This window comes from Oncorhynchus gorbuscha, linkage group LG25, assembly GCF_021184085.1.
Source record: "Oncorhynchus gorbuscha isolate QuinsamMale2020 ecotype Even-year linkage group LG25, OgorEven_v1.0, whole genome shotgun sequence".
In the NCBI taxonomy this organism is placed as follows: Eukaryota; Metazoa; Chordata; class Actinopteri; order Salmoniformes; family Salmonidae; genus Oncorhynchus; species Oncorhynchus gorbuscha.
The window spans coordinates 28,628,194-28,654,779 of NC_060197.1; the positions used below are offsets into that span (position 1 = coordinate 28,628,194).

The following is a 26,586-nucleotide window of genomic DNA, read 5'->3' on the forward strand; positions in this document are numbered from 1 at the left end:
TGAAGTAGCAGCAAATGTGTTGAATGAGAAACTAATGAGAAACATGGAGAGGTTCACACGTTTGACGAAATTAGATTATAGCCTATCTTTCAGTCTAATAAGGCTATTTACTTACTTTTGTAGCTCTTAGTCAGAAGCACGCTTTTTGTAAGTAGTTAGGCCGAACTGTCCTCTCCAAGTTTAGCTGGAATTTTGCCGGAAAGGATTTGAGAAATTGTTGGTTTACGAAAGGCCTATGACATTACCTCTCGATCTCAACAACTATTGGAGAAGTGTTGAACATCACCAGTACCACATCCTTACGATATACATCATCTATCCATGAACATCCTTATGATATACATCATCTATCCATGAACATCCTTATGATATACATCATCTATCCATGAACATCCTTACGATATACATCATCTATCCATGAACATCCTTACGATATACATCATCTATCCATGAACATCCTTATGATATACATCATCTATCCATGAACATCCTTATGATATACATCATCTATCCATGAACATCCTTATGATATACATCATCTATCCATGAACATCCTTATGATATACATCATCTATCCATGAACATCCTTACGATATACATCATCTATCCATGAACATCCTTATGATATACATCATCTATCCATGAACATCCATTACGATATACATCATCTATCCATGAACATCCTTATGATATACATCATCATCTATCCATGAACATCCTGAACATCCTTATGATATACATCATCTATCCATGAACATCCTTACGATATACATCATCATCTATCCATGAACATCATCTATCCATGAACATCCTTGATATACATCATCTATCCATGAACATCCTTATGATATACATCATCTATCCATGAACATCCTTATGATATACATCATCTATCCATGAACATCCTTACGATATACATCATCTATCCATGAACATCCTTATGATATACATCATCTATCCATGAACATCCTTACGATATACATCATCTATCCATGAACATCCTTATGATATACATCATCTATCCATGAACATCCTTATGATATACATCATCTATCCATGAACATCCTTACGATATACATCATCTATCCATGAACATCCTTATGATATACATCATCTATCCATGAACATCCTTATGATATACATCATCTATCCATGAACATCCTTACGATATACATCTATCCATGAACGCAAAGAGACAGGTTGGAATGAACAAATTAAATACGGGACAAATCAACCTTTTCTTTCATAATTAGTGGTGTTTGAATGTGTTGATAAAATGTGGGACATGATTATTTGGTTGCAGGACGCTGGACAACGGGCCAAAATCCGGGACAATGTGGTCACCCTAATCCCCTCCCCCCCCTTGTCTCTTATCCTCACCTAGCCGGGGATGGCTCTTATGAGAGCGGATGGAATGTGCTTCATTCTTTGAAGGTGGTTATCTCGCAGAAGGACAGAGGCATCCCAGTTCAAAGATAACGGAATAGTGAAAGGACACTAATTGGATCTGAAACATTCTTGGCTGTAAACGGTTCCAACACCCCACTCTTATACTTAACTTGTCTCCCGGAAGATACCACACAACCACATCGCAGCAGCTCTGTCTTATGCTAAGATACAGTATTGGTGATATGGCTAGCCTCAATGTACAGTACCAGTCAAAAGCTTGGACACACTCATTCAAGAGTTTTTCTTTATTTTTACTATTTTCTACATTGTAGAATAATAGTGAAGGCGTCAACACTATGATATAACATATATTTTGAATTGTCGAACACTGTTTTTGGTTACTACATGATTGCAAATGTGTTATTTCATAGTCTTGATGTCTTCACGGTTATTCTTCAATGTAGAAAATAGTACAAATAAAGAGAAACCCTGGAATGAGTCGGTGTGTCCAAACTCTTGACTGCTACTGTAGATATGACAGGGCTCCCATATGAATCCCTAAACAAACCCTGTGTATGATACTACTGGATAGAGGGCAGAGGAGGGATCACTGAGAGAATCAAACATGACAACCGTCTCTGCAGCACTCCACCAATCAGGCCTTTTTGGTAGAGTGGCCAGACGGAAACCACTCCATAGTAAAAGGCACGACAGCCCGCTTGGAGTTTCCCAAAAGGCACCACCCCTACGGTGAAGCATGGTGGTGGCAGCATCGTGCTATGGGGGTGTTCTTCAGCGGCAGGGACAGGGAGACTAAAAAGCCAAGACAATGCACAACGCACAAAGCCAAGACAATGCAGGAGTGGCTTCGGGACAAGTCTCTGAATGTCCTTGAGTGGCCCAGCCGGAGCCTGGACTTGAACCCGATCGAACATCTCTGCAGAGACCTGAAAATAGCTCTGGATACTTATGATGAGGGAAAAAACGACTGTGGAAAAAGTGAAGGGGTCTGAATACTTTCCGAATGCACTGTTACTGTATGTCTCTAAATGGTTCTGTTCATGAGGTCCTTTAGAGCCATGTTTGGCTGCACCAGTCCCACCCTATACTATAGACTAGTGCCTAGTCACTAGGGTACAGAGGAGTATCATAGAGAGAGTAAATGCTGTAGTCATCAGCTATGCTATGGGGCTTTCACCTCCCCTCCCATCCCGCCCCTCTCCCCCTCCATTGATCGGGAACTAAGCACTCTCTTTAATTGGGTGGATGGGGTTGATCGCCCGTGCGGACGGCAGGGGCCCTGAGGAGTATTGGAGCCGTGTGTGTGTGTGTGTGTCTGTGTGTGTGCGGAACCATTTGGCCTCTGTGCTACCATTGAATAAAGCTGGGGCCCCGAGGCCCTCAGAGCAATCACACATCACACACCCTGGCGGCCATAATGAAGTGAAGCTAGCCTCCCCTACTACCACGCCTGACAACGCTGAGCTGAGGCTGAGCTCGCTGACTGACAACTGAGAGGAAACAACCAAAGTTCCCATTTTTGTTCTCCCTCACTCTCCCTGTCTTTCTGGATCGCTCTCTCGCTCTCAATCTCTCTCCAAACCCCCGGCCCAACTTTCCTGAAACCAACAGGTGAAGAAACTGTTGACGAACTCTCCTGCTCAGGTTTGAGACTTAGTTCCTTAGCAAGGTGCTGTCATTCACCTTGTCAAGCTGCTCATTGAAGCTCCACTATAGGATAAGCTGATGTAACTTCACGCAAAAGCTCTTTTATAAGCTGGGAGACAGACGCGCTGCTACGCTATTTGTAGTGAGGTGCTGTCGTTCCCTAGTGCGTTCGCCATCACTTTGAAGTGAGGTTGCTCTCATCTGCTGTCAATACGCAGAGGAGCTGCAGTAGCTAGCTGAAGTGCGTTGTTGCCATCACTATGCAAGGAGACACTGTCGTTTTCCTCAGGAAGAGAAGGGACGTCTATAAGCTTTATGTTCAGCAGGAGGGTGTAGGAACTTGGATTAGGTGTCATTACACATGCAATTATTAGTGAGTGATGTTGATTAATTGTACAGTGTCTCTGTGTGTGTGTGTGTGTGTGTGTGTGTGTGTGTGTGTGTGTGTGTGTGTGTGTGTGTGTGTGTGTGTGTGTGTGTGTGTGTGTGTGTGTGTGTGTGTGTGTGTGTGTGTGTGTGTGTGTGTGTGTGTGTGTGTGTGTGTGTGTGTGTGTGTGTGTGTGTGTGTGTGTGTGTGTGTGTGTGTGTGTGTGTGTGTGTGTGTGTGTGTGTGTGTGTCCCAAAAAAGTATAAAAATAAGCCTTTCGTGAACTAACACTCGCACATGACTATTTTCCTTCTTACTAGTTCTGGCTTTGCTGATAGCGACGTTGAGGAAATATTTACTATGACTGAGATATGTTGTTGTCCCATCTAGCTATTTTAATATGACTGCATTAACTGTAAGTCGCTCTGGATAAAAGCGTCTGCTAGATGACTCAAATGGAAATGGAAATGTGTGTGTGTGCATTTGCTGTGTGAAACAGGTTTGGGTGTGTGTGTGTGTGTGTGTCTCTCTCTGTATGTACTTACTTATGGTGCAGCTGTGAGGCGTGCAGGTAAAGCTCCTTCCAGGCCAGGCAGCACTGAATGCAGTCGTTGAGGGTCTGCTTGCTGGACACCACATAGCCTTGAAAGATCCTGTCCAGGGAGATATCTCTGCAGCACAGCCGGATAATCTCATTACTCATCTGGAACAACAACAACAACAACACAGAAATGATCAACAACATCAACAACAGAGGCAAGATGCAAGACACCACATTACCAGTACGGCTTGTGTAATACATGAGTAGAAATGACTTAGGTCTTGAGTTATGTATAGAGCCTTGAGTTATCCTGATTACTAGACCTGACCAGGAGAAACTCAGGCCCCTAGTTACCGTGATGTAGCCTCACCAGGAGACACTCAGGCCCCTAGTTACCATGATGTGGCCTCACCAGGAGAAACTCAGGCCCCTAGTTACCATGATGTGGCCTCACCAGGAGAAATTCAGGCCCCTAGTTACCATGATGTGGCCTCAACAGGAGAAACTCAGGCCCCTAGTTACCATGATGTGGCCTCAACAGGAGAAACTCAGGGCTCCAAGTTATAGACTAAAACAATTCCTGGTCAAGTCATTTGGCCAAGAAAAACCCCCAAAAAAGCTAATCTGTGGAATTCATCAAAATAATCTACAGATACCCCCCCTTACCCTTCCCTCTCTCTCTTTCAACTCCAAGTCTCCAGTCCAAGTGTAACATTTTGTTTTGTTTGGAGTATGTATGATTCTTCATATTCATAAAAGCCAGGTTGAAGGCCCTGGTATCCCCCCAGGGTTGGATCGCACCAGATGTATGCAGATCTGTTCTGTGCAGCCTGGCCGGCTCAGACTCTTGATGCAGGTGTGGTTTGTATAATTATACCACGCAAAGAGAGAGAGAAAAGGCCTATGCTTTAAAGGGGTAGTGTATAATTCCACCAGGCTCACATTTCAAGGTTTCATAAACCCCCTATTTAATGTGGTGTGCTTGGTGTCAGTCAGCCACCGCTATCCTGTCTGTCAATGTAATGGGTGCGTGTTGGTGGCAGGGAAGTCAGGCGCAGGATAATCAAACTTGGTATAAACGGAGTTGTTTAATCAAAAAACTCCAAAACCAAAATAACAAAATAAATAACAGTGGGTACAAAACCCATCGCGCACCAACATATAATACACAAACATACAATCAAACAATATCTGACAAGGATATGAGGGGAAACAGAGGGTTAAATACACAACATGTAATTGATGGGATTGGAACCAGGTGTGAAGGAAGACAAGACAAAGACAATGGAAAATGGATCCGTGATGGCTAGAAGGCCGGTGACGTCGACCGCCGAACACCGCCCGAACAAGGACAGGAACCGACTTCGGGCGGAAGTCGTGACAGTCACACTCACATAAGCACAGGTAGGATATAGGGGAAGGGACGGAAAGTGGGGGGGGGGGGGGGGGGGAGAAACAGGAGTGAAAAAGTGTGAGAGAGAGGAGGGAGAAGGGACAGGAGAGAAAGAGAGAGAAAAAGGAAGAGGAATAGAGAAACAGACAGAGACACAGAAAAAGAAACAGAGCGACAGAGAGAGAGAGAGAGTGACAGAGAGAGAGAGAGTGACAGAGAGAGAGAGTGACAGAGAGAGAGAGAGAGAGAGAGAGAGAGTGACCGAGAGAGAGAGAGAGAGAGAGAGAGAGTGACAGAGAGAGAGAGAGAGAGAGAGAGAGAGAGAGAGAGAGAGAGAGAGAGAGAGAGAGAGAGAGAGACAGAGAGTGAGAGAGAGAGAGAGTGACAGAGAGAGAGAGTGACAGAGAGAGAGAGTGACAGAGAGAGAGAGTGTGACAGAGAGTGACAGAGAGAGAGAGAGTGACAGAGAGAGAGAGAGAGAGAGAGAGAGAGAGAGAGAGAGAGAGAGAGAGAGAGAGAGAGAGTGACAGAGAGAGAGAGTGACAGAGAGAGAGAGAGAGAGTGACAGAGAGAGAGAGAGTGACAGAGAGAGAGAGAGAGAGAGAGAGAGAGAGAGAGAGAGAGAGAGAGAGAGAGAGAGAGAGAGAGAGAGAGAGAGAGAGAGAGAGTGACAGAGAAAGAGAGAGAGTGACAGAGAGAGAGAGAGAGAGAGAGAGAGAGAGAGAGAGAGAGGAAGGAGTCAAAGGGAGGAGAGTAATTATTGGGGATGATGTATATAGTGGCGTATGTGGAATGACAGCTTCCCTTTCATTTCTCTGATCAGTGGTTTAATCCTGACAGAGGAACAGCGGGCTGGGGAGCTGAGCCGCCCTGCTCTGTGTGTGTGTGTGTGTGTGTGTGTGTGTGTGTGTGTGTGTGTGTGTGTGTGTGTGTGTGTGTGTGTGTGTGTGTGTGTGTGTGTGTGTGTGTGTGTGTGTGTGTGTGTGTGTGTGTGTGTGTGTGTGTGTGTGTGTGTGTGTGTGTGTTCGAGTGCTCACGGCACCAGGAAAATGTGTTCTACAGGCAGATTACACCACCAAGCAAATGCCGCTTTTAATGAAGGAGGGGGAGAGAGAGGAAAAACACAGGAAATTAAATTGATATGTAAATGACAGAAATGATCATTTGGCCTGAAGGTGGAGAGTGCTACAGCATTAACCAGCTTATGAGTTAATAATGATCTTCTTTTTCTTTGACAGAAAAGAATGGAGAGAAAGAGAGAGGAGGAAGAAGAAGAGCGATGAAGACAACAAACTGCCCAAATAAAGGAAACACTTGAGTAAATGAGGGATACAAAGTATATATTGAAAGCAAGGGCTTCCACACAGGTGTAGTTCCTGAGTTAATTAAGCAATTTCAATCCCATTATGCGTAGGGTCAACAGCGTTGTTTGCTTCAATAGTGGGATCAGGGGCGTGCAACTATAGTTTTCCTTCCCAGAAAACACATTAGTGCAACACATTCGCCAGAAAACAGCTTCATTTTCATCAGATGACAACAGAAGTGCAACACTATTTGGCTGGCAGCCACACAACTAAATGAGCTTACAATGAAAAAGCAAGATATTTTTTGCCAAAACAATGCATGGCTATTATATTTCAAATCTTGATTATAGAAATGTTTTGCTTGAAGGTATACTTGCGTCTTACTGGAGAAAAGTAGGCTACACCGAGAAAAGTACCAGAGAAAAGTAGGCTACACCGAGAAAAGTACCAGAGAAAAGTAGGCTACACCGAGAAAAGTACCAGAGAAAAGTAGGCTACACCGAGAAAAGTACCAGAGAAAAGTAGGCTACACCGAGAAAAGTACCAGAGAAAAGTAGGCTACACCGAGAAAAGTACCAGAGAAAAGTAGGCTACACCGAGAAAAGTACCAGAGAAAAGTAGGCTACACCGAGAAAAGTACCAGAGAAAAGTAGCGGCCCATCAGTCAGAGTGCTGTCTGCTGATAAGAATGCCTTTTGGTGAATTCTCATCCAAGCGGAGGAGTGCAACTGAAGCACAAAATTTGTCTGATGCCGAGCAGAAATTACAATAAGAAGCATTTTAGATCTGCGTTTACAAAACTCAGCAAGATATTAACGCGACCTCTGGTATAATAAATGACCAGTTGCCCATTATTTTGGCTATCGTGGCAAGAAGAAAAGATATCATGACTTTGAAAGAGGGGCTCCACCAGGCACTGATACCACTAACTTTGTTGCAGCGTCACACAACAGAATACATTTGAGTCATCATCTTAAATAGCCATTATCAAGTCATTCACAATGCTTTTTTAATAAGTGTAGGGCGCTATAAAATCGGTGTTGTGGAGAACGCAGGCAGAATCACGGAATCCAGACATTAAAACGGAATTCAACAATATTCAAAACATTTATTGAACTCAGTATTATATAAATACTGAACAAAAATATAAACGCAACATGCAACAATTTCAAACAATTGACTGAGTTACAGTTCATATATGGAAATCAGTCCATTTAAATAAATTCATTAGGCCCTAATCTATGGATTTCACATGACTGGGCAGGGGTGCAGCCATGACTGGGCCTTGGAGGGCATAGGCCCAACCGCTTTGCAGCCAGGCCCACTCACTGGGGAGCCAGGCACAGCCAATCAGAATGAGTTTTTCCATACAAAATTTATTACAGAAAAAAATACTCTGGTCGACGTACTGCCACATTCTCTAAAACGACATTGGAGGCAACTTATGGTAGAGAAATGAACATTACATTATCTGGCAACAGCTCTGGTGGACATTCCTGCAGTCAGCATACCAATTGCCACCACCCTCAAAACTTGAGACATCTGAGGCATTGTGTTGTGTGACAAAACTGCACATTTTAGAGTGGCCTTTTATTGTCCCCAGCACAAGGTGCACCTACAGTATGTAATGATTATTCTGTTTAATCAGCTTCTTGATATGCCACACCTCTCAGGTGGATGGATTCTCTTGGCAAAGGACAAATGCTCCCTAACACGGATATAAACAAATTTGTGCACAAAATTTGAGAGAAATAAGCTTTTTGTGCGTATAGAAAACTTCTGTGATTTTTTATTTCAGCTCATGAAACATGGGGCCAAGACCTTACATGAAATAAGATAGGAAGTTACAGACAGGGTCAGTATCAATACCAAATGTACAATGTGCAGGGATAATGGTGTATTTAAGGTAGATATGTACATATAGGTGGGGATTAGGAGAAAGCCTTCTGGTAGATGGAAAGGTACCCCAAATCCTTATTGATTGAATGTTAACTACAAAGTAGCCTATGCCTACCTGGCAGAATGATAACATGATTCTTTGCATCAATCCAGTTGAAATAAAAGGGTAACTACATCCATAAATCTTCATTTCTTCGATTTTTCCCAGACCTCAAAAGCGGTCACCTGATATGGTTTAAGCATTGTTGTGGACATACAAAAAACAAACAAAAAATTGGGAAAAACTAAATGTGAGAAAACGGAATCAGGAATACTTTTTTTACTAAATGTATAGGGCCTTATAGACTACTGAGAAGGTATTTAATAAATACGTTACTACATCATCTCTAATTCCCCACCTGAGGAGATGGACACTCAAAACACTAGATCGCTAACTCTAAATACACTACAAGACGAAAAATATGTGGACACCTGTTCGTCAAAAATCTAATTCCAAAATCATGAGCTTTAATATGGAGTTGGTCCCCCCTTTGCTGCGATAACAGCCTCCACTCTTCTGGGAAGGCTTTCCACTAGATGTTGGAACATTGCTGCGGGGACTTGCTTCCATTCAGTCACAATAGCATTAGTGAGGTCAGGCACTGATGTTGGGGGGTTAGGCCTGTATCACATTTTGCATTCCAATTCATCCAAAAGGTGTTCGATGGGGTTGAGGTCAGGGCACTGTGCAGGCCAGTCAAGTTCTTCCACACCGATCTCAACAAACCATTGTCATGCTGAAACAGGAAAGGGCCTTCCCCAAACTGTTGCCACAAAGTTGGAAGCACAGAATAGTCTAGAATGTCATTGTATACTGTAGCATTAAGATTTCTCTTCACTGGAACCTAGAGGCCTAGCTCGAACCACGAAAAACAGCCACAGACCCTTATTCCTCCTCCACCAAACTTTCCAGTTGGCACTATACATTAGGGTAGGTAGCGTTCTCCTGGCATCTGCCAAACCCAGATTTTTGTGTCGGACTGCCAGATGGCGAAGCGTAATTTATCACTGCAGATAAAGTGTTTCCACTGCTCCAGAGTCCAATGGCAAGGACCTTTTCAGGCCTTCATCATAGCGCTTGATGGTTTTTGCGACTGCACTTGAAGAAACTTTCAATGTTTTTGACATATTACTGATTGACTGACCTTCATGTCTTAAAGTAAGGATGGACTGCCATTTCTCTTTGCTTATTTGAGTTGTTCTTGCCAAATAATGGACTTGGTCTTTTACCAAATAGGGCTATCTTCTGTATAGCACCCCAACCACAACTGATTGGCTCACACGCATTAAGATGGAAAGAAATTAAACAAATGAACTTTTAACAAGGCACACATGTTAATTGAAATGCATTCCAGGTGACTACCTCACGAAGCTGGTTGAGTGAATGCTAAAAGTGTGCAAAGTTGTCATCAAGGCAAGAATCTCAAATATAAAATATATTTTGATATTACAGAAAGGAGGAGATACAAATCCCATTGGGCAATGAATGGAGAAATGCCCCACCCAGCTGACTGTTGACCCATCGCATTCACATTGCCATGCTGCGTCACACATTTTTTTTTAATGGTATATTCTTTTTTAAATTTCCCCTTTATTTAAACAGGTAGGCCAGTTGAGAACAAGTTCTCATTTACAACTGCGACCTGGCCAAGATAAAGCAAAGCAGTGCGACAAAAACAACAACACAGAGTTACACATAAACAAGCGTACAGTCAATAACACAATAGAAAAGAACAATTTAAAAATCTATGTACAGTGTGTGCAAATGTAGAAGAGTAGAGAGGTAGGCAATAAATAGGCCCTAGAGGCGAAAATAATTACAATTTATCATTAATACTGGAGTGATAGATATGCAGATGATGAGATACTGGGGTGCAAGAGGGTAAGTAATAATATGGGGATGAGGAAGTTGGGTGTGCTATTTACAGATGGGCTATGTACAGGTGCAGTGATCTGTGAGCTGCTCTGACAGCTGATGCTTAAAGTTAGAGAGGGAGATATAAGACTACAGCTTCAGAGATGTTTGGAATTTGTTCCAGTCATTGGCAGCAGTTGAGAACTGGAATGAGAGGCGGCCAAAGGAAGTGTTGGCTTTTGGGATGACCAGTGAAATATACCTGCTGGAGTGTGTTCTACGAGTGGGTGTTGCTATGATGACCAGTGAGCTGAGATAAGGTGGGGCTTTACCTAGCAAAGACTTATGGATGACCTGGAGCCAGTGGGTTTGGCGACAGATATGTAGTGAGGACCAGCCAACGAGAGCAAACAGGTCGCAGTGGTGGGTAGTATATGGGGCTTTGGTGATAAAAATGGATGGCACTGTGATAGACTACATCCAGTTTGCTGAGTAGAGTGTTGGAGGCTATTTGGTAAATGACATCGCCGAAGTCAAGAATTGGTAGGATAGTCAGTTTTACGAGGGTATGTTTGGCGGAATGAGTGAAGGAGGCTTTGTTGCAAAATAGGAAGGTTGCTAAGCAAATCGTCACGCAATCCCTTCTCAAAGTCAGTGTTCCAAAAGCTATACGATATTCCAAAGCTTTACGATATTACAGAGAACAAGTTAATTATCTCACATCTTGGAAAATATTTGCAATGCTGTACGTCTTGTTCATGAACTTCGTGCTAATGTTCTGTTTTTGAGCTAGCGCCCAACTGAATCCCATTCACTCCTTGAAATAGAGCTCTCCTTGTTCCAGAATCACCCAGAATGCACTTTGCAGCCCATTGACAACTTATGGGCAATGTACACAATGTACACAATGTGCATTAATACGACTCTAATGTAGAGTCGTATTCCCATATCCTCAAAATGATCTCTGTAGGAAAGCAACGTTACTCTGCTCTCACTCTGGGCAGAGAAGCCGTTTATAGCTCAGTGGCAGAGACGAACTGCAAGTTGACCTCGGTGAGTAAGACTCCTAAATTGATAATGCATTTTGCTTAGGCGATCTTACAGCTAGCTAGCTACTTTGGTATTGTTGTGGGTAGCTTTGCTGCCTAGCTAGCTAGCCAGCCAGCCCAGAGAGAGTGTCACATTCTGACCATAGTTCCTTGTTTTAGTGTTGGTCAGGATGTGAGCTGGGTGGGCATTCTATGTTGTATGTCTAGTTTGTCTAGTTCTATGTTTGGCCTGATATGGTTCTCAATCAGAGGCAGGTGTTAGTCATTGTCTCTGATTGGGAACCATATTTAGGTAGCTTGTTTTGTGTTGGGGTTTGTGGGTGGTTGTTTCCTGTCTTTGTGTTCTCTGCACCAGATAGGACTGTGTTGGGGTTTGTGGGTGGTTGTTTCCTGTCTTTGTGTGTGGTTGTTTCCTGTCTTTGTGTGTGGTTGTTTCCTGTCTTTGTGTGTGGTTGTTTCCTGTCTTTGTGTTCTCTGCACCAGATACATTTACATTTAAGTCATTTAGCAGACGCTCTTATCCAGAGCGACTTACAAATTGGATAGGACTGTTTCCTGTCTTTGTGTTCTCTGTACCAGATAGGACTGTTTCCTGTCTTTGTGTTCTCTGCACCAGATAGGACTGTTTCCTGTCTTTGTGTTCTCTGCACCAGATAGGACTGTTTCCTGTCTTTGTGTTCTTTGTGTTCTCTGCACCAGATACTGGACTGTTCTCTGCACCAGATAGGACTTCCTGTCTTTGTGTTCTCTTAGGACTGTTTCTGTCTTTGTGTTCTCTGCACCAGATAGGACTGTTTCCTGTCTTTGTGTTCTCTGCACCAGATAGGACTGTTCTCTTAGGACTGTTTCCTGTCTTTGTGTTCTCTGCACCAGATAGGACTGTTTCCTGTCTTTGTGTTCTCTGCACCAGATAGGACTGTTTCCTGTCTTTGTGTTCTCTGCACCAGATAGGACTGTTTCCTGTCTTTGTGTTCTCTGCACCAGATAGGACTGTTTCCTGTCTTTGTGTTCTCTGCACCAGATAGGACTGTTGCACCAGATAGGACTGTTTGTCTTTGTGTTCTCTGCACCAGATAGGACTGTTTCCTTTGTGTTCTTTGTGTTCTCTGCACCAGATAGGACTGTTTCCGTCTGTTCTCTGCACCAGATAGGACTGTTTCCCGTCTTTGTGTTCTCTGCACCAGATAGGACTGTTTCCTGTCTTTGTGTTCTCTGCACCAGATAGGACTGTTTCCTGTCTTTGTGTTCTCTGCACCAGATAGGACTGTTTCCTGTCTTTGTGTTCTCGGCACCAGATAGGACTGTTTCGGTTTTGCCACATTTGTTATTTTGTATTTGTGTTCATGTTTAGTTTTCTTATGAAAAAACATGAACTCTAACCATGCTGCATTTTGGTCCTCCTCTCCTTCGACGGAAGAAAGCCGTTACAGAGAGAGAGCATTGCATTGTTGATTTTTCAAATGTTTCTACCAACCAACCTTCTTATAAAAACTAAATTAAACATTGGTTCACAAAAAAAAACAAATTCTTCACATATTAGTGTTATTTAATACGAATTAACACGGTTAATCATAGGAATTAGTGGTTTCGGGTGGATTATCCCTTTAAAACTAAGAAAATGTATGTCTGAATCCTATTCACTCGTGCATTAGTCGACCAGTGTCCATTGGGATGCATTGACTAGTCAACCATGAGCGTGTGTATAGTCATCAATTACCGCTAGTTCCAAAATGATCATACTACTTCAGCTATTATTATACAGGGTTTATTATTTCGTTTTTCTGTTTTTCTCTCTGGGCATTAGCGGAAACAGTGTCCGACAGTCACATGGCCTCAGGGTCTGTGGGCTTAGAAAATGACATTAAACCAGACATGGTTGTGTTCTCTCTCTCCAGCAGCACAAAGATATGCAAGAAATGAACACAATGGTTAGTGAGGCCCCTGCAGCAGGGAGGCAGGGCGAACATACACATGCACACACAGGCAAATGTCCACACGTGCACCCCCCCCCCCCACACACACATTAGATCTATACATACGTGCACACAAACACACACTGCTGCTACCATGAGTCAAATGATTAGAAAGGATTAGCCAAAAACTCAAACACAACAGAAACCACATCAGACAGAGCTGGTTCTACTCCAGCACTCAGAAAGAGAAAAAACAGGTTGAATCTTCAATTTTTTTTTTTTTTTTGCTGAAATTTTACACCATTGGAAGGAGAAAAGCCTCTCAACCATGAGACCAGTGAAAATGTAGTGAGAGTGGTGGTAGTGGACACAGCAGTAGCAACACACACACACACACACACACACACACACACACACACACACACACACACACACACACACACACACACACACACACACACACACACACACAGCTGGTGATACATGAATAACTCAGGGTCATTAGAGTTACATAAAACAGTCATATTTTCTCCGTTCCTTCCCTGCCAATGACAACAGTGGTGGGGGTTGGGGGTTGCTGAGCGGAGGGAGTGGTGGTAGACGAGCCAAGTCTACGAACCAGCTAGTGTGATCCAGGTCATTGGTCACCAATGATGCCTTCAAACTCCCGGCCTGCTCTACACAAGAATGCCTTTATGCAGTGGTGCCACAGTGCACATACTGCAGCAGCAAAAATGGTTGTAAAAACCATGGCTTTCCTTTCCTTTGGAGGAATAGTAAAACGGAGGCTCGGAGGGCAGAGAAAAAGCCCCGTCGCGTAGTAAAAATCACAGAGAGGAGCCTAAAGGACATGTGGATGGACATAAAAGCACATCTGTGATGCTTGGCACATGGGACCGCTTCAGTCCGTGTGAAGTTATCAGCATATTATATTATAATAAACAGAGAAAAACACCTTGCTAAAACAAACTGCTATTTAAAATAAGCATTCATTTCCCCCAAACATTATTGAACAGAAGGTCCACTATAACTTCTTTGTAAGTTACACCAGCTACTTTCTAGCTGGTGGGGAAACCGTGACAACAGAACAGACTTGGGGTTGCATCTCTCTCTCTCTCTCTCTCTCTCTCTCTCTCTCTCTCTCTCTCTCTCTCTCTCTCCCTCTCCTCTCTCGTGGAGAAGGAGAGAGAGACAGAGAGATGGAGGGAGAGACCCAGGCATTTTGTCTGAGGCTGCGGAGGTGTTGGATGAAGGCTGATCTGACCCGAGCAGATCAGGAAGACTTGAGAGAGAGAGAGGGAGGGAGAGAGAGGGGCTCCTTTGAAACCTGCGTGGCTGGCGGGCCTTTGAGCTAGGTTATGTTTCTCCCCTCCCCACACCCCCACTAACCCCAAGGAAACAATTAGATCAAATGTTTTGTGCCAGTCAGTCTCTCTCCTTGATGTATTATCAAAGGGCCGGAGAGAGAGAAAAGGAGTGAGATGGAGGAAGGGGGAAAAAAGGAACTAGAAAAGGAATACGGTCGGTGGGACAGCAACAAACGATTCCAGCGCCGGGAGAGGGGAAGGTCAGGGCGTAATTATGAGAGGTTAAACGCTTTTCCCGGCTTCGCCTGTCTAGGAGATGGAAATAAAAAATGGCGGGATAGTAAAACGAGTGTGGCCCTCTACTCGGCTAACATGGAAGGGGTGGCGTGGCTGTGATCTGTACATGTTCTCTCTCTCTCTCTCTCTCTCTCTCTCTCTCTCTCACTCTTTCTCTGTTACTACAAGCTGATCCCTTCTCAGAGGAACAGAGGGGCAGTAGTGCGCTCTGATCGGAGTGCCGAGTAACATGAGAGAGGACCTGAGGGCCAGCTGATTGGTTGGAAATATATTCTCAGAAGGAGCGGTAAATGGTTGGAGTTAGGGCGGGATATGACTGGGTGTCTCAGTGAAGCAGGGTTAGGGTCAATTCCATTTCAATTGATTCAAAAATCGAATTGATCCCAACCTTTCACTGGAGTGAATCTGACAGAGAGAGGGTCCGTCCCAAACAATACAAAAACACAACGGTTTCTCTACCTTTCTGAAGAGAGCGGTGAGTCTCTCGCGGGTGTTGTAGTAGACAGAGTTGACCCAGATGAGGCGGATGAGGTTGAGGATGTGAGCCAGCTTGGGAACCACCTCTCTGGGCTTGAGCTGAGCCATCTCCTCACATGGCTCCCTCAGCAGGGACAGGAAGGACAGGTTGGACTGGGCTTGGAGAGAGCCATCCTAGAATCACAGGCGTGGCGTCTCAAATGACACCCTATTCACTACATGGTGCGCTACTTTCAACCAGAGCCCTAGTAGGGAGTGGAGAGGTAGGACTTGGAATGAGGGTATTGGTTTGAGGTGAACTTTGGTGAGCTGAACTCAAATTCAACGACTTATGAATAGACTAATCTACAGTGTCTGAATACAGAATTCTTGCATAATCAGGCAATTACCCATCTCTGCTCTATGCATGCTAGCCTGGTCCCAGATCTGTTTGTACTGTCTTGCCAACTCCTATGGTCTCTGTCACACCAGGAGTTGGCAAGACAGCACAAACACTGGGACCAGGCTCTCTGTACGCTTTCTCCCCTGTGTGTGTGTGTGTGTGTGTGTGTGTGTGTGTGTGTGTGTGTGTGTGTGTGTGTGTGTGTGTGTGTGTGTGTGTGTGTGTGTGTGTGTGTGTGTGTGTGTGTGTGTGTGTGTGTGTGTGTGTGTGTGTGTGTGTGTGTGTGTGTGTGTGTGTGTGTGTCTGCTTGGCACCTGGATCTGCTTGGCCAGCTTGCAGAAGGGGGGTACGTAGGAGGACTTGGAGAGCTGCAGTGTGGTCTGGACGTGACGGACCCCGGGCTTCTGCAACTGCTGGCTGATCCCAGAGAGGTCGGCACAGCGACTCCTCCAGAAGGAGATCTCCTCCAGGGGTCCAGAGCTGTCCCCCGTCTCCACCGTCTCCTGAGCATTCAGCACCTCCTTGATCTGACGGGTCCAGTGGATCATCACCACTGTGGAGGAGAGGGGATGGGGACAGAGGGGAGGAGAGGGGATGGGAACAGAGGGGGGGAGAGGGGATGGGGACAGAGGGGAGGAGAGGGGATGGGAACAGAGGGGGAGAGGGGATGGGGACAGAGGGGAGGAGAGGGGATGGGACCAGAGGGGAGGAGAGGGGATGGGGACAGAGGGGAGGAGAGGGGATGGGGCCAGAGGGGAGGAGAGGGGATGGGGACAGAGGGGAGGAGAGGGGATGGGAACAGAGGGGGAGAGGGGATGGGGACAGAGGGGAGGAGAGGGGATGGGAACAGAGGGGAGGAGAGGGGATGGGGACAGAGGGGAGGAGAGGGGATGGGGACAGAGGGGAGGAGAGGGGATGGGAACAGAGGGGGAGAGGGGATGGGGACAGAGGGGAGGAGAGGGGATGGGGCCAGAGGGGAGGAGAGGGGATGGGGACAGAGGGGAGGAGAGGGGATGGGGACAGAGGGGAGGAGAGGGGATGGGAACAGAGGGGAGGAGAGGGGATGGGGACAGAGGGGAGGAGAGGGGATGGGGACAGAGGGGAGGAGAGGGGATGGGGACAGAGGGGAGGAGAGGGGATGGGGACAGAGGGGAGGAGAGGGGATGGGGACAGAGGGGAGGAGAGGGGATGGGGACAGAGGGGAGGAGAGGGGATGGGGACAGAGGGGAGGAGAGGGGATGGGGACAGAGGGGAGGAGAGGGGATGGGGCCAGAGGGGAGGAGAGGGGATGGGAACAGAGGGGAGGAGAGGGGATGGGGACAGAGGGGAGGAGAGGGGATGGGGACAGAGGGGAGGAGAGGGGATGGGAACAGAGGGGGGAGAGGGGATGGGGACAGAAGGGAGGAGAGGGGATGGGAACAGAGGGGAGGAGAGGGGATGGGGACAGAGGGGAGGAGAGGGGATGGGGACAGAGGGGAGGAGAGGGGATGGGGACAGAGGGGAGGAGAGGGGATGGGGACAGAGGGGAGGAGAGGGGATGGGGACAGAGGGGAGGAGAGGGGATGGGGCCAGAGGGGAGGAGAGGGGATGGGGACAGAGGGGAGGAGAGGGGATGGGAACAGAGGGGAGGAGAGGGGATGGGGACAGAGGGGAGGAGAGGGGATGGGAACAGAGGGGAGGAGAGGGGATGGGGACAGAGGGGAGGAGAGGGGATGGGAACAGAGGGGAGGAGAGGGGATGGGGACAGAGGGGAGGAGAGGGGATGGGGACAGAGGGGAGGAGAGGGATGGGAACAGAGGGGAGGAGAGGGGATGGGGACAGAGGGGAGGAGAGGGGATGGGAACAGAGGGGAGGAGAGGGGATGGGGACAGAGGGGAGGAGAGGGGATGGGGACAGAGGGGAGGAGAGGGGATGGGGACAGAGGGGAGGAGAGGGGATGGGGACAGAGGGGAGGAGAGGGGATGGGAACAGAGGGGGAGAGGGGATGGGGACAGAAGGGAGGAGAGGGGATGGGAACAGAGGGGAGGGAGGGGATGGGGACAGAGGGGAGGAGAGGGGATGGGGACAGAGGGGAGGAGAGGGGATGGGGACAGAGGGGAGGAGGGGATGGGGACAGAGGGGAGGAGAGGGGATGGGAACAGAGGGGATGGGGACAGAGGGGAGGAGAGGGGATGGGGACAGAGGGGAGGAGAGGGGATGGGAACAGAGGGGATGGGGACAGAGGGGAGGAGAGGGGATGGGGACAGAGGGGAGGAGAGGGGATGGGGACAGAGGGGAGGAGAGATGGGAACAGAGGGGAGGAGAGGGGATGGGGACAGAGGGGAGGAGAGGGGATGGGGACAGAGGGGAGGAGAGGGGATGGGAACAGAGGGGAGGAGAGGGGATGGGGACAGAGGGGAGGAGAGGGGATGGGAACAGAGGGGAGGAGAGGGGATGGGGACAGAGGGGAGGAGAGGGGATGGGGACAGAGGGGAGGAGAGGGGATGGGAACAGAGGGGAGGAGAGGGGATGGGGACAGAGGGGAGGAGAGATGGGAACAGAGGGGAGGAGAGGGGATGGGGACAGAGGGGAGGAGAGGGGATGGGAACAGAGGGGGGAGAGGGGATGGGGACAGAGGGGAGGAGAGGGGATGGGGACAGAGGGGAGGAGAGGGGATGGGGACAGAGGGGAGGAGAGGGGATGGGAACAGAGGGGAGGAGAGGGGATGGGGACAGAGGGGAGGAGAGATGGGAACAGAGGGGAGGAGAGGGGATGGGGACAGAGGGGGGAGAGGGGATGGGGACAGAGGGGAGGAGAGGGGATGGGAACAGAGGGGAGGAGAGGGGATGGGGACAGAGGGGAGGAGAGGGGATGGGAACAGAGGGGAGGAGAGGGGATGGGGACAGAGGGGAGGAGAGGGGATGGGGACAGAGGGGAGGAGAGGGGATGGGAACAGAGGGGAGGAGAGGGGATGGGGACAGAGGGGAGGAGAGGGGATGGGGACAGAGGGGAGGAGAGGGGATGGGGACAGAGGGGAGGAGAGGGGATGGGGACAGAGGGGAGGAGAGTGGATGGGGACAGAGGGGAGGAGAGGGGATGGGGACAGAGGGGAGGAGAGGGGATGGGGACAGAGGGGAGGAGAGGGGATGGGGACAGAGGGGAGGAGAGGGGATGGGGACAGAGGGGATGGGGACAGAGGGGAGGAGAGGGGATGGGGACAGAGGGGGAGGAGAGGGGATGGGGACAGAGGGGAGGAGAGGGGATGGGGACAGAGGGGAGGAGAGGGGATGGGGACAGAGGGGAGGAGAGGGGATGGGGACAGAGGGGAGGAGAGGGGATGGGGACAGAGGGGATGGGGACAGGGAGGGGAGGAGAGGGGATGGGGACAGAGGGGAGGAGAGGGGATGGGGACAGAGGGGATGGGGACAGAGGGGAGGAGAGGGGATGGGAACAGAGGGGAGGAGAGGGGATGGGGACAGAGGAGGAGGGGATGGGGACAGAGGGGATGGGGACAGAGGGGAGGAGAGGGGATGGGGACAGAGGGGAGGAGAGGGGATGGGGACAGAGGGGAGGAGAGGGGATGGGAACAGAGGGGAGGAGAGGGGATGGGGACAGAGGGGAGGAGAGGGGATGGGGACAGAGGGAGGAGAGGGGATGGGGACAGAGGGGAGGAGAGGGGATGGGGACAGAGGGGATGGGGACAGAGGGGAGGAGAGGGGATGGGGACAGAGGGGAGGAGAGGGGATGGGGACAGAGGGGAGGAGAGGAGCAGAGAAGGGACGGAGACAGAAGACTTTTAGATGAGGGTGAGGATACCAGAGGACAACAGAGTCAGGTACATTAGGAGTAACATGAACTGGAAAGTGAAAATGTTGTGATATTTATGACAATATGCCGCCGCCAGCTTCACACACACACGCACACACACACACACACACACACACACACACACTCCCCCGCCCCAGGCTTACTCTCCAGTCTCTGCACCAGCTCCTTGTCCTTGCTGGCCACCTCCGGGCTACGCTGCAGGGCCTCCATAGGGATATAAAGCACTGTGTTGCCCACCAGCTTGAACCTGGTGTCTGCACACACACACACACACACACACACACACACACACACACACACACACACACACACACACACACACACACACACACACACACACACACACACACACACACACACACACACACACACACACACACACACACACACACACACACACACACACACACACACAAACATTAATATATGAAACGCCATCTAATCATATTATGTTGTTGACAACAATGCAGATCAAGAATGCAGAAGCATTAATATATTTGATTTCCAAGAAATACAGCCATTTGAAATGGACTTCCTAGAAAACGCCTGGTGTTGTATTTCTCTAGAACAGTGTTAAGGATAACAAAGGTAGCTAATGGTTCAACACTGTAACGTGTTGCCCTCCGTCACGTAGACGACGCTCAAATATCTAGGACATCGACACGAACCAGGGCAAACCAACGTTCACTACTTCTACTGTAGAGGTCAGAGGAAGCAGATCCCCGCATCTCTCATCCTGCACCATCTCAAACATCTCTCATCCTGCACCATCTCAAACATCTCTCATCCTGTACCATCTCAAACATCTCTCATCCTGTACCATCTCAAACATCTCTCATCCTGTACCATCTCAAACATCTCTCATCCTGCACCATCTCAAACATCTCTCATCCTGCACCATCTCAAACATCTCTCATCCTGCACCATCTCAAACCATCTCAAACATCTCTCATCCTGCACCATCTCAAACATCTCTCATCCTGCACCATCTCAAACATCTCTCATCCTGCACCATCTCAAACATCTCTCATCCTGCACCATCTCAAACATCTCTCATCCTGCACCATCTCAAACATCTCTCATCCTGTACCATCTCAAACATCTCATCTCAAACATCTCTCATCCTGCACCATCTCAAACATCTCTCATCCTGCACCATCTCAAACATCTCTCATCCTGCACCATCTCCAACATCTCTCACCATCTCAAACATCTCTCATCCTGCACCATCTCAAACATCTCTCATCCTGCACCATCTCAAACATCTCTCATCCTGCACCATCTCAAACATCTCTCATCCTGCACCATCTCAAACATCTCTCATCCTGCACCATCTCAAACATCTCTCATCCTGCACCATCTCAAACATCTCTCATCCTGCACCATCTCAAACATCTCTCATCCTGCACCATCTCAAACATCTCTCATCCTGCACCATCTCCAACATCTCTCATCCTGCACCATCTCAAACATCTCTCATCCTGCACCATCTCAAACATCTCTCATCCTGCACCATCTCAAACATCTCTCATCCTGCACCATACACCTCAAACATGTCCCACCACTTGAGCGAGAAATGCAGGAGTGAAAGGTTGACCAAAAACAACCACAATGCAGAGAAACATGAAAGAAAAATGGTTTGAATGAAAGTGGTTGTTGGCCTGATAAATGAAGAGATGAAAGAGAACCGGGTCGGAGTATCAGTGAGAACCAGAGACTCTGGCTGTACTGCCTCTTGACTGGGAGGATAGTTAGGAGACACACAAAGAGAGACACACACACACAGAGCAAGACTGGAAGCACAACAGAGAGATGCTCTGGCCTTTATGGGAAGAGTAAGAACACAAAAACAGAAGGAGAAATAATGAGACAACTCAGAGCAGCGAAGGTGAACAAAACCACTACAGAGCAATGCTGTTTCGGGTGTGTATGTTTTGGGTGTGTGTCTGCTTGAATCCGTGTGTGTGTCTGATTGGGAACCTTTGGTGGAGAAGTACCTGTACATGTCTGTGTATAGATAGAGATTTAGTTGTGCATTGTGTATTTCTATGTATCCAGTTGACCTTTGGCAGACTGAAGTGAATGGATGAAGACACAGAGGACGAGGTAGAGCTTAGCCTTCTGGACACATGTACCTGCTTCCTGCTTGCCTGTGCAGCGTGTCAGGCGTGGGTGAAACCTGTACACCAGAGGCCATATTACCTGGGCTGTCCCTGCCTCTCACCTCAACGACATATTTATGGAATAACTGTATTAAAGGCATCATCTGTAGTCACAGTGGTTGCATAGGTCGAGTCTCAAATGGCACCATACTCCCTATGTTGTGCACTGCTTTTGACCAGGGCCATTGGGATCTGTTGAAAAGTAGTGCACGATATATGGAATCGGGTGCCATTGAGACGAACACAAGTATTTGTTTGGCTTCGTAAGTTTCACATGTCGATATCTCGCAACAAGAAGAGCGTTGTTTAGTTTACCCTGGAGGAATGGTATCCTTGAAATGTTTCATTTTTTCTTAGGCAATTGACTGAATATGATCCATAAAATGAGTTAGGGGGAAGAGAGAAAAAAACTAAGAATGAAAGTACTACTGTCAGAATTTAATATTGCCCAAACCATTGGCTGATTAGCCCACGAGTCTGACTGAGCTGCTGCTTCAGGTGAAAAGTGTGTGTGTGTACGGTGTGTACGGTGTGTACGGTGTGTATGGTATATACGGTGTGTACGGTGTGTACGGTGTGTATGGTATATACGGTGTGTACGGTGTATACGTTGTGTATACGGTATATACGGTCTGTACGGTGTATACGGTGTATACGGTGTGTGTATACGGTACGGTGTATACGGTGTATACGGTGTATACGGTGTACGGTGTATACGGTGTACGGTGTATACGGTGTATACGGTGTATACGGTGTGTACGGTGTATACGGTGTATACGGTGTGTATACGGTGTGTACTGTGTACGGTGTATACGGTGTATACGGTGTGTACGGTGTATACGGTGTATACGGTGTATACGGTGTGTACGGTGTAAACGGTGTGTACGGGTTGTACGGTGTATACTGTGTATACGGTGTGTACGGTGTGTATGGTATATACGGTGTGTACGGTGTATACGGTGTATACGGTATATACGGTGTGTACTGTGTATACGGTGTATACGGTGTATACGGTGTATACGGTGTGTACGGTATATACGGTGTGTACGGTGTATACGGTGTGTACGGTGTATACGGTGTGTACGGTGTGTGTATACGGTGTATACGGTGTGTACGGTGTATATACGGTGTATATACGGTGTATACGGTGTGTACGGTGTATACGGTGTACGGTGTATACGGGTACGGTGTATACGGTGTATACGGTGTGTATACGGTGTATACACGGTGTGTACGGTATATACGGTGTATACGGTGTGTACGGTGTATACGGTGTGTACGGTGTATACGGTGTGTACGGTGTGTATACGGTGTATACGGTGTATACGGTGTGTACGGTGTATACGGTGTGTACGGTGTATACGGTGTGTACGGTGTATACGGTGTAATACAAACCATTGGCTGATTAGCCCACGAGTCTGACTGAGCTGTATATACGGTGTGTACTGTGTATACGGTGTGTACGGTGTATACGGTGTGTACGGTGTATACGGTGTGTACGGTATATACGGTGTGTACGGTGTGTACGGTGTATACGGTGTATACGGTGTATACGGTGTGTACGGTGTATACGGTGTATACGGTGTGTACGGTGTATACGGTGTGTACGGTGTATACGGTGTGTACGGTGTAAACGGTGTGTACGGGTTGTACGGTGTATACTGTGTATACGGTGTGTACGGTATATACGGTGTGTACGGTGTGTACGGTATATACGGTGTGTACTGTGTATACGGTGTGTACGGTGTATACGGTGTGTACGGTGTATATACGGTGTGTACGGTGTATACGGTGTGTATACGGTGTATACGGTGTATACGGTGTGTACGGTGTATACGGTGTGTACGGTGTATATACGGTGTGTACGGTGTATACGGTGTGTACGGTGTATACGGTGTGTACGGTGTATACGGTGTACGGTATACGGTGTATATACGGTGTACGGTGTGTACGGTGTATACGGTGTGTACGGTGTATACGGTGTGTACGGTGTATACGGTGTGTACGGTGTATACGGTGTGTACGGTGTGTGTACGGTGTGTATACGGTGTGTACGGTGTATACGGTGTGTACGGTGTATACGGTGTGTACGGTGGTGTGTACGGTGTATACGTACGGTGTGTGTGTACGGTTTATACGGTGTGTACGGTGTATACGGTGTGTACGGTGTGTACGGTGTGTACAGTGTGTACGGTATATACGGTGTGTACTGTGTATACGGTGTGTACGGTGTGTACCGTGTGTACGGTGTGGTGTGTATGGTGTGTGACTCTGACTGCACTGCGTGTCTATGATTATGACTACGTGTGTCCTCATTGAGGTCACTTTTACTCAGAACCTTGACCTTTTTACTGAGAAGAATAAGGCACCAATAACACAATAAGACTCTATAGGCTGCTACAACACATGAAAGAACAACTCAATCAACCGTGAAGCATGAAACAGATCAATGGTTTGCTGTCAAAGCAGTCATTTTGTCAAAGGGAAAAATGGAGTCTAACCTTCATTTTTGTAGAGGTTCTCTCTCAGAATATTTTTTTTTTTTTTTAGGTCTGAGCTGGTTAGTTCTTAGATATGGGACCTCATGGGGAGAGAGAGGGGGATGAAATAGACAGAAGTGGAGGTGAAGGTGTGGAGGGTTTACAATAGATGAGAGAAAGCGGGACTCCTGTGGAGTTGGGGAGGAAGAAGTGCAGGAACTGTGTGAAAACTCTGGGCGGCGCTGTGGTGAAGTGGCGCATGTGTGGAAGGCTAACACTAGGTGGCGCTGTGACGACTCGAGGAGCCCCCTGTGACTTAGCAGCACCTACCTGTGAGGTTTGTGAGGAAGCGATGCATGTGGGCGGAGTAGTTGTTCTTGATGCTCTCGGGCCAGGCGGTGCTGAGGGTGACCTGGGGGGCGTGCACTCCATTCATCATCCTCAGCAGGCTCTCGGTGGCGTTGCCCCGCACTGTACCAAACTGCACCGTGCTCTCAAACATCTCCTCAAGGATCAGACCGCCATCAGAGCGGACGAAGAAGGCCAGCTGGTCTACCACCTGTAGGGAGGGGGAGGGGAGGAGCGCCAGACAACGGTTGGAAGAAAGAGGAGGGGGGAGTGGGAGAGGCAGGAAACACCAGTGGGTTATACGTTTGAACACATTAGCGAAAGATGTCAAAAAATACATAATTAAATTCTGCATTCTCGGATTCTCCTTTGTGTTAGGAGGAGGAAACTAACTTTTGTAGCGCCGCCTGAGAACGTAGACATTTCTCTTCTCTTTTAGACGGAGCTTGGTATTCAGGGACATCATTATCTCAATCTACAAAGCTCCAATCATTTGTAATAATAATAATGCACTGACGGTGCAATACGAGGAAGGCGCTCAAGGAAGGATCTCTACCTTGTTCTAACTGTGTTGGGCTGGGGCTGGGGCTGGGGCTGGGGCTGGGGCAGTAGCTACCTGAGATCTCTACTTAAGGATATCTACTTCGGGGCAAATCCTAGCATTCATTCAACTAAAGTCTCCTATTGACGTCAATGTACGGCTAAGTGGAAATTCGACTCAAGTGAAGGTTATGAGCGGTTATTGAGGCTGTACCTGAGATGGCATGGCGTACTCCACCCGGAGGCCAGCGTAGGGGTCTGGGTAGACCACGAGGGTCCTGTTGGAGCTGTCCAAGATGAACTTATCCAGGGCTTTCTCGTTCTCCTCTGACCAAGGCAGCTTCGACATGCCAGTCAGAGCCACACGGTTTTTCAACAGCATCCTCTGGAGAGGGAAAAAAGGGAAAGGTGAAAAACTTGAAACAAGAAAATAATCAAATCAATGAAATGTATTCATAAAGCCCATTTTACAACAACAGTTGTACAGGGGTTCTTACTCGTGTCACTGAGTAGCACCGTACCCCTCCACCATCCAGTCTTCCTTTACATACAATTTCAAACCCCCAGAGGCTTTTTCAATAATAACAATATACAGCATCATTTCTTTATGGAGAGGACAGAGGAGAAACAGCTAGCCTACCCCCGAAAATCTGTTATTATTACCCAAATATGTCATGGTCATATTACCATGAGGATAGATACAGGGCTGTGGTGCTCTGCTCTGCTGTCTTGTAATGTAGAATGTGTTAGCAGGCAGACTGTGTAGCGGATGGGAGTTAGATCACAAACACTGTAGCTACACCCCCCACCACCCCCCCCCCGCTACGCGCCACAGCTGCTTCCATCTTCCACAGGGCTACGGTCACTGCATGGAAATGCCATCTCTGTGTGGGTGGGTGCGTGTGTGTGTTCAGAGTGGTAATTCATTATATTAATTCAATTGATGAGAGAGACAGTGACTGTGCAGGTTCACTGACCAGCTGCTCACAAATCACCTCCATCCTGTTCTCCACAATTATACCATTGTGTCCAATAGACTGAAACTGCCTTTTGACGTTTTGTAGTGTGTGTGTGTGTGTGTGTGTGTGTGTGTGTGTGTGTGTGTGTGTGTGTGTGTGTGTGTGTGTGTGTGTGTGTGTGTGTGTGTGTGTGTGTGTGTGTGTGTGTGTGTGTGTGTGTGTGTGTGTGTGTGTGTGTGTGTGTGTGTGTGTGTGTGTGTGTGTGTGTGTGCGCGTGTGTGTGCTAATCTGCAATGGAGACACAGTGTCATTTGATACCATCGTGTGTAAGTCTTCTGATGCTACATTGTATTTGACAGTCAATTCATTACTGTTGACAGGACACTCGCTATAGGGGGGATACAGTATCA

The 26,586-nt window shown here is 47.6% G+C and overlaps 1 protein-coding gene across 2 annotated transcripts in view; it reads right to left on the reverse strand.

The window, feature by feature from the left end:
• The window catches only part of dnah2 (dynein, axonemal, heavy chain 2), a 253,765-nt gene that overhangs the window by 223,805 nt on the left and 3,374 nt on the right, over nt 1-26,586 (reverse strand). For both annotated transcript variants that reach the window (XM_046327988.1, XM_046327989.1), the window contains exons 4-9: nt 25,432-25,602; nt 24,660-24,888; nt 19,831-19,941; nt 16,195-16,433; nt 15,481-15,672; nt 3,970-4,127 (exon numbers count right to left, since the gene is read on the reverse strand). In XM_046327988.1, coding sequence (XP_046183944.1) covers nt 3,970-4,127; nt 15,481-15,672; nt 16,195-16,433; nt 19,831-19,941; nt 24,660-24,888; nt 25,432-25,602 — 1,100 coding nt within the window. The remainder of the gene's footprint in view (nt 1-3,969; nt 4,128-15,480; nt 15,673-16,194; nt 16,434-19,830; nt 19,942-24,659; nt 24,889-25,431; nt 25,603-26,586) is intronic.